This window comes from Xylocopa sonorina, chromosome 11 (genome assembly GCF_050948175.1).
Source record: "Xylocopa sonorina isolate GNS202 chromosome 11, iyXylSono1_principal, whole genome shotgun sequence".
NCBI lineage: Eukaryota > Metazoa > Arthropoda > Insecta > Hymenoptera > Apidae > Xylocopa > Xylocopa sonorina.
Window position 1 is genome coordinate 2,092,004 of NC_135203.1, and position 12,753 is coordinate 2,104,756.

Sequence of the window (12,753 nt, forward strand, 5' to 3'; positions counted from 1 at the left end):
CTAACTGCAATTTTGCTACAGACTTGTGCATCATTTTAGAATCAATTGGTGTCAGAAATCACACAGATTCTGTCAATGAAATCATCATTATTTATATCAGAGAGCGGAAAGCTCTATGCTTTTACTAATAAAACCAAATATTATAGATCTCTGACGATAAAAATTTACTCCTTTTTTACAGAAAGTAAAAATATTAAAAATGCTGATCATGAAACAATCTGAAATTTATTTCAACATTATATGTAAAATAAATAATAATAAAAGGAACAAAATAATATAAATTTTGTGTAAGTATAAACAAATTATAAATTTTTAGAAATATTTTTGTTAAATTTGTCATTTCTTATTCTCCTAAAATCTAGAATCTAGACGTCAATGATAGCTGGAGCCACAATTACATAGAGCTGTTCATATAGTATACAATTTTTATATTTCCAATAAAAGTTGTGTTGCATTAAAAAAATTATATTTGGTGCAGTTATATTTGATTATTTATATATAAACAACGAATGTATAGCTATAGATGTTAAAAATGTACAATCTAAGTATGTAATATATAATTTCACTTTGGTTAACCTGTATATTGGTGTGCATTGTTATAGAAAAATATTGTGTTTGCTATGTTTTAAAAATGGCTGGTGACAAAGTAATAAGTGGTTCTTCGCATGTAAGCAGAGAAAAAATACAGCAAGAAAGTGCTTATAATGAGAACTTGAATTTAGAGGATGACTTTGTTGAGAACATTGAATATGTACCTTGCCTAGAATTTAATTTTTCGGTAAGTTTATTAAACGTTAACCAAAATAGATATCTATACTTTTCAATTAGTTGTATAATATTAAAATTCTTTGACATATATATATATATATATATATATATATATATATTGGTTTGTTTACTATAAATAGCAACAGTATCATTATTATTTACAGAAATGTTTTAGAAGCAAAAAGTGCATTTATGATAATTTTTATGTTTTATTAGTTGAAAAATGATTTGATACAGTGAAATAATGTTAATTCAACGTCCCATATTACCATTACATATGTAAATTTTTATTTGTAAATTTATTTGCATAGACAATAACTTGCTGTTTTTGCAATGGATACTATGGACCATGCTTTGAAGAACCAGTTTGTTCAACGTGTCATGCATTTTTGTTTCCAAATGATATTGGTCTTTTACAAGTTCCCATTTTCAGTGAAGTATGTTTCTTATTTTTACATATATCTGTATAATAAAACTTAACTTATTTGTATTTTATATAGTTACATAAAGAATAGTAATGTATAATCTTCATATTTATTTTTTAAGTAATTTGATGGTAAATCAATAGATTCATGCATAGTCTAACAGATTTGTATATGTTTGATTGATTGTAATATTGTTGTAAAATTTTATCATCAGGTTACAACAATCAAAGCTATTGTGCTAAGTATTTCTTTGCTAATCTGCTGCTAACGCAATGTAATGTAATGTTTCTTAATTGTGTACATAGAAAACAGATGATGAAGATTCAGGTAACGATGAGCCAACAGAACTTTATTACAATCATGAAAGGAGGGCCAGTCAGCAACAACAAAATTCTCCACAAAATGCAATTTCAAATGTACCAAATGTACCAAATATTGCCACACTTAACTCTGATATTGTTCAATGTTTCGCTTTGAAAAATGAAGATATTACAGCCATGCAGAAAGTACATTATGGTATAAATATAAATGGTTCTAAGAGTACAAAAGTTGTATCTCAAAATGTGCAATTTCCACATGACGTACATTCAGATGCTATGCGGAATATAAATAATGAAAACCAAGATACTCGTACTGAAAATTATGAAGAAGTGTCCACTTCCAATTCTGATTGTAATGCAAATGGAGAACTTCATAGTGCAGTTCCATTTCAAAATGTTAAAGAACTAGAAAATCATCGTCATTGCCAATGGAATTACAAAGTACAAAACAATATTGGAGAAACATCAAGATCCTACAACTTGTCAGAACGTTTAGAAATGTTAACTAATTACAAGCAAGTGGAATATGAATCTATTTCTGAACCAGGATTAATGGAAAGATTACCACCAGAAGTGTTGCTAGTTGTCTTTTCTCATTTAGATGATGTTAGTCTGTGGTCAGCTGCAAATGTTTGCCGCAGATGGTGTGGCTTGTTATCGACACATGTAACGTCACAACAATGGCAACAAAATGTTAAATTACGATGGCCTTTATATAAACCTATTGGATATGTTAAAAATTGGTATAAAGTTTACGATTCCTTGGCTTCTTCTGCACCCTGCAGAACATGTTTAGCACAAACATGTTTGCGATCACGGTCACCGAGAATCCAAGAAAACTCTTGGAGAAAAAATCGATTGCATAGTGAACTCAAAAGCTTAAGAATAGATCCTCCTGAAGGTATTGAAGCAACACCCTTAGATCAAATGTGTTGTCATTGGCAAGCTACAATAACTGGTCCTGTAGGAAGTCCATATGAGGGAGGTCTGTTTTATCTTTATCTACAAGTACCATGCAGGTATGTAAATATTTTTCTTACTATTAAGAAAAGTGATCAGACAATAATTAAGATAGGCTATGCACATTAATAACTATATATATAAAAGTTTGTGTATAACTCGTAGTTTTCAATTTATCGTTGTCAATTGTTGTTGTCAACAATTAAATATGATTTTATTTAGTAATATATGGTACTATTTAATATTTCTTAATTCTTGAGTAATTGCTTGGGTCAATTTGACCTGTATTGAGAAAATAATATCTAAATAAATATGATCTCTAGTTGTAATACAATTACTATTACTACTATGGTATTATCATTATTATTGTCAACTACTTTATTTATTGTTCTTGATATTACAATCAGAAAAAGAACTTCATCAATGTTGCAATAAATATAAAATTATGCTATAATCTCACATAAAAGTTCTCAACAAATAAGTGCATCATTTGAAATATATTTCTAGGGCAATCAGCTTGAATAATTTGTTATTAGATATAGCTATTACTAGACTACATTTTCTGAGTTATGTACAAAAGTATTTTTGATTGCATACATTATATTTATAATATTTAGATTTAAGTTAGTTTGAGTTGGATTTAATCTAGGTTCTGTCTATATTCTTAATTGGGTTGCTGCACCCTTAGCATTCTAAGCATTACATTTCTATAGAATCTCATCCACAAATAAGTGTTACATGTTAAAATATGTATACCTTATTGTAATCACAGTCTATAAATCTGAATATGTTACTTGGATGTATTGTTTACATGCTGTATACTTACTATTGCATTTAAATATTTTTATTTCATTTCAAATCTCTTATTTGAAATTCTGTTGCTAAAAACTGTTGCAGTTATCCTCTGTATCCACCAATAGTAAGATTTCTTACAAAAATACTTCATCCAAATGTTTCTAGACACGGTGATGTGGGTATAGATTCAATACATCATAATTGGTCATTAGCGTTAACAATTTCAAAGGTTTTAATCAGTGTTCAAAGTTTACTTACGGATCCATATTGTCAGGTAAATAGTAATTTTCAGTTAATAATTATTCTTATATTTATTTGCTTTTAAAAATGTACTCAAATAAATTGTATTATTAATGATTGTACATTTCTGATTAACTATGATAATGAATTTCTAATTATATAAATCAATTAAAAAGATATAATGTCAAAAATTGTAATAAATAATAATAAATGTAAATATACAGGTCTGTATGGAACCAGAATTGGGGGAAATGTATATCAATGATCGTGAAAAATTTGATGAAATTGCGAGGGCATGGACATGGAGATACGCTATGCATGATGTTGTAACTCCATTGTAAAGAATTTATAAATAAATTATTTCATATGTGCAAGATATCCAAAAAAGAGTTACAAATCTGGAAGGTATACAAAGTATTAGTACATACTATCGCATAGATCAAACTAGTAATTTCTATGACTGATATATATACATATCGCTATGAGATGCATCTTCTCTGTCTTATAAAAAACAGTATGTTGAATTTATTAATTCTTTACGAATATCAATACATCTGGTTTTCATAAATATATCTCAATACATCATTCTTGTTCACGTATTTTACCATCTTATAAGTTATTTATATATATTAGACTCACTATTTTTTATGTAAAACTACTTTTCATGTTACACGAGTCTGTTTTATTCCTATTTTATTGTATAAAACCTGCAATATGATTCTGTTAAAGCAGTAAACACTAATCAGCATGTAAACACCTGTTAATGTTAATTTAATATTTATATTATTTCTTTACTTTTATGTCATATTCTTACATAATTGCTACATTTAAATTTTAAACGTTTCGCGTAAATATTTTATTATAATTAACATTGACAATAAAGCGTACGTCGAAGGTTACAAATGGAAACTGCAATACTATTTGTATAATTAGATACGTACTTTGAAGATATGTATTTCTAAGTAATTACTAAATTGTTTATTTTAACCTTATATTTAGAAGTATGCGCTGCTTCGCAATACGCGAATATTATTTAATTATTCATAACAAAAATTGGAAGTTCACCTCGTTCGTGGCCATCGCTACATGTGACGACATTGCTTGGAGACGATGGCTAATAGTGGGGGTAATGACGTCGTAGCTCTCGCTCACTCCATTCACTGACCGGCCGTCGCCGCGAGTAGTCTTGAGTTTGTCCTGCTTTCTTCTGCACATCGATACCGTTCCAGGATCTAACGGAATATCCCGGAAGCGTGTTTAAGACCTTCTTATTTTCTTCTGTTTAAGTTCTTTTCTATAGATCGTTACAAATTCACATTACCCCCATTAAAAGTATCAACTTTAATTAACACTTTTTAATCGAAACCTGGAATTTATTTGTGAAAGCTACTTCTTTCCATCTTTCTTCCTTTCGTATCTTTGCATTGTGTTCCCGTACACAAATCGTGTGTGATTTGTGTACATAGCAGTGTTTGTTCAGATATTCAAGATCTTTGAACGTGAAAAAATAGAAGAGATTACAATTGTAAGAAAGGATCGATTACGATTCGTCGAAGATATGACCGTCGCCGGAAAGGTAAGGTTTTTTTTCTTTCTTTTTTTTCTTTTTTTTATATAAATACTCTCGACTTTTCAGATTTTAAATTCTCGAGTTAGGTGTAGTTGGGAAGATTTTGTATCTAAGAGATAGAAAGTTTAGTGTTAAAAATATGTCGTTTATAATGTCAAGAATATATCGTAAGGTCTATATCTTGTTTTATGCATTTTTATTGATCTTAAAAATTCTCTAAAATGTACCACGCGTTAGAGAACTTTGACACTGCTTAGGTCGGTGATCCTGACCGCGTACGCCGTGCCAAATTACGGCCTAAGGAAAACTTCATTGTATTCGGCACTGTCGTTTCTTTGAGTATACATTGCGTAACTTCGACTTGGTTGTTCCCTTAACACTCGCACGACCGTCGCCAAAATAGTTATACAAACGGCCGTCGCCGGGTCTTTCTAAACCCATACCTCATGATTATAATATTTATATAATTAAATTGTACAATAATGTATCGTATACTTGTTTCGCACACCTCTCTTAGAAGGCAAGATTATTTTAATTTGTAATTACATATCTTCACAATTGTATTATAAAGCATTGTTTAAAAACAACGCCAGTACAATTTATACATCTCGTTGGTTTTTATGCTGTACAACTATTTAATTCGTTGTACGTACATCTTTTTTACATGATACATTTTTACAAATGGTAATTGTGTTTTTGCAGTAGTAAATTGAAGATTGAATTTGTATAGCTCGGAAAACTGACCGATCTGTATATCGTATATATTGTTATAGTAATATTTGTAAATCGCAAGCATATGTTTTGAGAATAGCAGTGGAATATATGGTCGAGTATTAAATGTATAAAGGATATATAATACGAGCGTGATTTATATTGGTGTAACGAATAACTTGGAGCGGCTATGCACATCAGTTTTCGAGAAATCATGAAACAACATTAGAGAAGCCGAAATGTAAAACGTATAATGAATTCGTATTTGACGAGCCACTTTTTAGTTACAAGCAATTAAAAGATCGTCTTTTTTGCATCTGACGTTAGGCAAACAAGCTACCAGCGGGTAAAACGGCGGTGCGTACAGTCATCTTCAAATACAAGAGCGCGCAGTTAACAGTATACTACGGAACAGCTACAGAAAAAAGTTCTAACGATTCACAAATAATCCTGTGACACTTTCTAAGAAGAAATCGTAGAAATACACTAAACTCAGCTGTCGGCCAAAATTTACAAAAACCACATACAAAAGAGTCCGACTTGCTAGATTCTTGGAGTGAGAAGCAATAGGAAGTGAAAAATTCACAGAAAAATTCTACGTATGGTACGAATGTATCCTCGTATGTATCCATGGAGAAGTTCATAAGGTATATTGCAAATATCTGTAGGAAAGTTCGCATACGTTACAAAGGACAACAGACCTGAAATTTGCGCACGCACAAGTGATAGAACCCATCATAACATATCAATCTGCAACATATTATGCCGAGATGCGTATACCGTATTTCTCAACGAGATTCCATCTTTTATTTTAACATATTTTAGGTGATTTTCATCGGGTGTACATTAGGCGTATCGAGCCTAATGCGTTTAGATTATACGTCACGATCGATCATCATCTACACGTGCATTACTGTGTAGACGCACGTCGTCTACGTAGGAAATTTTACCATATACATTTATGGTGCGATAAATTTTTCTGTGGACATTTTTATAACATTTGCAGATTTTTCTGTAGGCGTTTGTAATGTGTGTGAATTTAACCGAGGGCGGAATGTACGCATGTACATTCCTCCGTGTCTGTTTGTGGTAGATATGTGCCGACTTTTCCATGGATATTCGTACCGAATGCCGAACTTTTTCTGCATGCATTTAGTGTGTACGTGCTTAATATAATGTCACTTTGTATGGATAGGTTTGTGCTGTGCGGAAAATATTAATTCTTTATACTCGAAAATCTCAGCGCCAGCTTTTTACAGTAAGACGAGTAATAGTAATGCAGGATAGAGAGGACAGTTAAATCGAAGAAAGAAAGATTTCATGAAGAATACTGCAAATATTCAGTGGTATATAATTACACTAGATTTCTCTCGTTAGCATCGGTAGCAAGAGATGTTCTTACTGTTTCCGCTGTATAAATCACAAACGACCCGCACGATTTATTGCTACTCCAAATCGTAGAAGTATTACCAGGATGTATGAAAGAAAAGAAGGAAAGGACTATTCTATTCATCAAGTCATTGTTGACGAACGGCCGATTTTTATCCTTATTTAAGAAGACAATGTCACAAATTTTAAATAGAATCCCATCAAGTATCTCTGATACATGTATATATTAGCCGCAGATTAGCTAATTAAAAAACTTTAAAATGAACACCAATCGGTATCACTACTTATCGATTAAGAACAGTTTATTGTGAAAATAGTACCATCGTCTGAGAACTGTTATTAACTTATGACATTGTTATATCGTAAAGGTATCTTTGTGTGCAAAATTTTTGGAATTCCGAATTTTCGTACACGTCCAAATTCATAATTTATTTTGTCAAAAAAAGAAACTACTTAAAGCGAGAAGACTTTTTTCGACATAATTTATTCTCAACTAATTGTTTCGTTCTGTTTTTTTTCTTTTTTTTAGAAATACGTGAATTGTACCGTTTTGGAATTTGAAAGTATCGCCGATGCAGAAGATTCTTCTTACGATAGCGATTACGAAGGTGAAGATCCAGTTGGATCAACTAGTATTAATTCACAAGAGGAATTGCAGGTACCTACTTATTTAAATAACTATTAACAATCCGCATTTTTATACATATAGAATAATTAAATGATATATATGTATAAAAATTGCACAACATTTATTACATTAAAGTATTACCGTATATGCAAAAAATGGAACAAAGTATTTAGATGTTACTTTATTCTTTCCACGTACATAATTTTTCATCGATTTCTTAAGTGCGACACAAATATTTAATTGGATTTAAGTGAGATCTTTGAAATGGACTCGGTAACGCATCGAGATCATTATTTAACTGCTCTGCTTGAACTACTTTATGTTTAGAAATTGACTCCGCGGGCGACATACATATGTAATCAACGGTAAGACAGAAAACCTGCAAACGAGGTAAACCCAGCTATACTATCGATGTATTGGTAAAATTATCGTAACATTGCCGATAGTTGACCTAACGAGACCGTGTATATTCTGCACGAGTCGGGAATTACGTGATTTCAATATTATGGTAGCTTCGGATCTTATTGTTACACGTTATATTCTATTGTTAAATCCATTTAAATTAACGTGTATACGCGATTTGTAATTTCATTAATTCATCGCACACCTAATCAATATTGATGCAATACTTTGGTTTCAAATTACAGGTATCTACTTCAAGTCATTCAGATGTGTCCAGGACCACCTCGGATACCTTGGCTGCTGAATTTGCGGAATATGTCACAGTTCAAGAAAGTTCACCTGCTCAAAACCCAGGTACAAGATTTCTTTAAAATTAAAAAACATTTATCTTTAGGTATCTGTAAGTGTACATATAATAAATATTTTTCAATTTCATATGTTTTCAATTATTCGCAATAATATTTATGATCAATTGTTAATATTAATGATTTGAATGATTAGCGTGTTGTACGTACAATTGTAAACTCTTTAAAGATAAGCTTGCCTTGAAAAACTGTATACGTATCTATGTGGAGATCAAATTTGCGTAATGTATGCTAATTTGTCGAAACTTAAAAATAGTCGCTTTCCCTTGGAAAAATATAATATTATCATCACTTCTCCTTAAACCTCTCTTTACATACAATTTCAAATTTCATGCACAATAATCTTTAAACTATTATCATAACATCGTGCGCACATACCTATCACAAATTTCTCTAACATTTTAGGAATTCCTCCCCTCCTGGCACTGATGCTTCGTGTGCGATTGCGACCGAAGATCCTAAGCTTCTTTATGCGACAGAGATCGGGTTTCTTACTACTCTCCTCGGTGAGTTGTTCCCGTTCACCTGCTTCTTTTATTTACTGCTTCTCCTTTTAAGCACAATTTTTCCAACTCATAAAAATCGACTGGTCTCCCGCTAACTATTAATCTTTCAACCTTTTTGTTACATACGCTAATACCTTTAAACATCAACTATCGCATTATATGTATTTGGATAGTTTTCATTCAGTGTATTTTTAACTGATTGATAATCTTCCCCCTGTTTCAGCCTTCGAGCGTAAACGATTCAATTAATTAATATCAGCAGTTACAATATCTTTGATTTATTCCTCTGTCATATTTTTTTATATATTATTCATTACTAACATATGCAATTTATTAATTCTATTCTATAACTTTGTTATTAACAAGCTAATAAGTTAATGAAAAGTGTATACAACTCATGTGTGCATTGATAAAAGTTTAATCTCCACGTAGGTAAGTATATCATAAAACATCGAATATTATGTTCGCCCTTCCCGAGTTTCATTGAAATTGTTGGATTAGTGAATTTGTAATTTTTGCATGCAGTACACCATCTTGCATCGGTTAGCTATGAAATACTTTGTTTATAATATTTTCTTTTCTTTTCTAGGATACACAGCTCGATTAGAGTTTGCTCTTAAACTTGGCTATACCGAACGTTTAGTACAAACAGCGTTGGAGAAATTGGGTCCAGATCCAGAACAAAACGAGCTTCTAGCCGAGTTGATCAAACTTGGTGCTAGTTGTTCCCAAAAATCAGTTGACACTCCAGATGAGTCGGATAATAATGTAGACACAGATTTAACACCTCATGAAAACAGTGGATGTCGTCTGAGATCCGTCGTAATTGACGGAAGTAATGTAGCGATGAGTCATGGGAACAAAGAAATATTTTCTTGTCGAGGTATCAAAATCTGTGTAGACTGGTTTAGAGCTCGGGGCCATAAAGAAATCACTGTATTTGTGCCAAAATGGAGAAAGGAGACTTCTAGAATTGACAATCCAATCGCCGACCAAGAGATTTTAGGAGAATTAGAAAAGGATCGTCTATTGGTGTTTACACCATCTAGGTTTGTAATGCATTCGTTACAAGGATCTTATTAAGTCCTATCCGCTATTTCTGAGAAATAAAATGAATTAATAGACTCATGTTACAGACTTGATTGTTATTATTATCCAGGAGATTAGTTTTGAATTCTGTATTTCAGATTAGTTGGAGGCAAAAGGATGGTTTGTTATGATGATCGTTATATTCTGAAACTAGCAGCAGAAATTGATGGTATCGTTGTCAGTAATGATAATTATAGGGATTTGGCACAGGAAAATCCAGAGTTCCGGAAAGTCATAGAAGAAAGAATTTTAATGTATACTTTTGTAAATGATAGGTTCATGCCACCAGATGATCCATTAGGTAGAAGTGGTCCCACTTTAGACAATTTTTTAAGAGTTTTTCCCAAAAGCTCTGATCCAGCGCCGCCTTGTCCATATGCAAAAGTATGTTAGTTAAAACATCAGTTTTTGCAGGCAATAAATGTTCTAATGAAAAATTTTTCTTTGATTATAGAAATGCACTTATGGGAATAAATGTAAATTTCGACATCCGGAAAGAGGTCCTCATCCTCAAAAATCAGTTACAGAGAAGCTAGTTGAACATGTACAAAAACATCTTCAAGTAAGTGATCCAACACGAGTATATTTTTCTCGAGTATTATATTTACAAATATATTTCAGCATCAACCACTTTGTAAAACTAAATCGGCAGTAACTACTAGCATCGAACCATTATCTTTAGTTACAAAAAGTAGATCTGCAGAAAATGTCACAAGCGATCAATCAGTAAATTCTACAATTCAAGGACAAGCACTTCCCACTACAAGTTCTCAAGGTGACAATTTTTGAATTATTCTTATTTTTATTTAAATGTAATACATATATATACACACAGGATGTTTATACTACTTCCACTTTGATTTATCTCGTTTTTAGCAGGAAGGTTGTGTAAACCAGAGGTAGAGTCATCAAATATGCATAGAAAACTACAAAGGCAGTTAACTTTGAATCCTGTCTATGATCCCCGACTTCGCCAACTGAGACAGTACCAACAAGCATCCCAAACAAATTCGTTATCACAACAAACCGGAGGAACATCTACAGTACAACATAGACCTCTTACTAGACATTCTAGTAACGAGTCACATTACAATCTTGGCATGAAGTGAGTATCTATTTCTCCTATCATGTTTACATTGAATTATTAATTTTAAACAAACGTAAAAAGAATATGGAAACAGTCTAGTTATAGACAAGTGTTATTACAAGTGTTGTAATTAGACGAAGAATTGTTTTAAAAAATGTTTGATTATTTAGTTGGGACCATTCGGAAAGAGGACAATGTCATCAGCATATTACACGTATTGCTTCAGCGCCGGATTCTTATCAAGCTTGGTTATCTAATAATTCGAATATAAGTTTACCATCAGGATCGAATCAACGACTAGGAGCTTCAGATCCACAATTAAATGTTGTTACGTCCCCACTATTCCCGAGCATGTCCTCAGACATGTTACGAGAATTTCTCGATACCAGAACAAAAATACATTACCACTTGGCAAATATTTTTCCTGAAGAACATGTAAGAACTGCTATGCTAATTCACCCATTTGAAACCGATCCAATAGAAATTTGCGTTGCTATTCTCAAAATGTATCCCCAACAATGAAATAAGTGTCATTTCATACGATATTTTTTAATTTAACAAACTGCGGTTCGTTAACACGGTACGTCATATGAATAGATAAAGATATTTAAAATATTTGGAAATATTGTAATATTCATTGGAACAAACAATGAAGAAAATAAGCTAGTACTTGGTGTAAAAGTTTTTATGCTACAAATATTGTACATAATCAATATTATAATAGTCTCTTTGGAAATATGGAAGTATGAAATATTTCATTCATATCTTAATGGACTTTTACATGGTGATAGGGTTTGAAATACTGAAATTAATTATACATATTTTCAATGTTAGAATATAAACAATGAACGATTGACGAGCATTTAACTTTGATATTGTTACTGTTGCCAAATGATGGGACATTGCTTTATTCTCTAAACGAAGCGTTTTTTGCTTCTAATTTTTTCGTCCGAATAGACTTCAACATAATTAATAAAAATAAGTACTACTACTGTCAGAACAACAAAACGGCAGTATATTTAATGAATCGAATTACAGCGAATGAATGAAAAGTACATTATCAACGCAAGTCCGAATTTAGAATCTGCTGGCGAGCTGATGCTTTACATTTATCATTGATGTGATTTGTCTTATAGGATACGCTATAGATATTTGATATCTAGTAGGACGCGATAGAAGAAAGAAATTTTCAAATTTCATTGAGATTTATAGTTTTAAATCATACTAATCATTAGAAACATTTAACTAGAATACTGAAACTTTTACATTTTATAATATAGGTCATACACGCAGTATTGAAGTATTTTAGAGATATTTCCATAGCACGTTTCAGCAATGCAGATTTAAAGTAATAAGTTATAACCAAAAAACCAAACAGCAGTTTAGATTACTATTCATTTTCTCATTGTCAAGTTGATACACTTGGCAACGTCTGCAATTTACAACTGTAATTTTATATTTTTACTTTCTGAATATCCATTTCTGCTACTTTTTTAAT

At 31.5% G+C, this 12,753-nt stretch overlaps 2 protein-coding genes across 2 annotated transcripts; both read left to right on the top strand.

The window, feature by feature from the left end:
• Window positions 1-570: 570 nt before the first annotated feature.
• Morgue (modifier of rpr and grim, ubiquitously expressed) lies at window positions 571-3,895 on the top strand. Its single transcript, XM_076904493.1, has 5 exons — window positions 571-778; window positions 1,080-1,205; window positions 1,499-2,532; window positions 3,371-3,542; window positions 3,733-3,895. The coding sequence occupies exons 1-5, from the start codon at window positions 632-634 to the stop codon at window positions 3,847-3,849; spliced, it is 1,596 nt and encodes a 531-aa protein (XP_076760608.1). The 5' UTR covers window positions 571-631; the 3' UTR covers window positions 3,850-3,895.
• A 362-nt stretch (window positions 3,896-4,257) lies between these two features.
• Window positions 4,258-11,798, top strand: Regnase-1 (zinc finger CCCH-type containing protein regnase 1). The gene is given in 10 exon segments (XM_076904484.1): window positions 4,258-4,634; window positions 4,978-5,084; window positions 7,708-7,836; window positions 8,454-8,562; window positions 9,669-10,128; window positions 10,267-10,552; window positions 10,623-10,737; window positions 10,740-10,943; window positions 11,045-11,273; window positions 11,426-11,798. Coding segments are annotated over 10 exon segments (2,007 nt in total). The 5' UTR covers window positions 4,258-4,618; the 3' UTR covers window positions 11,778-11,798.
• The last annotated feature ends 955 nt before the right edge of the window (window positions 11,799-12,753 follow it).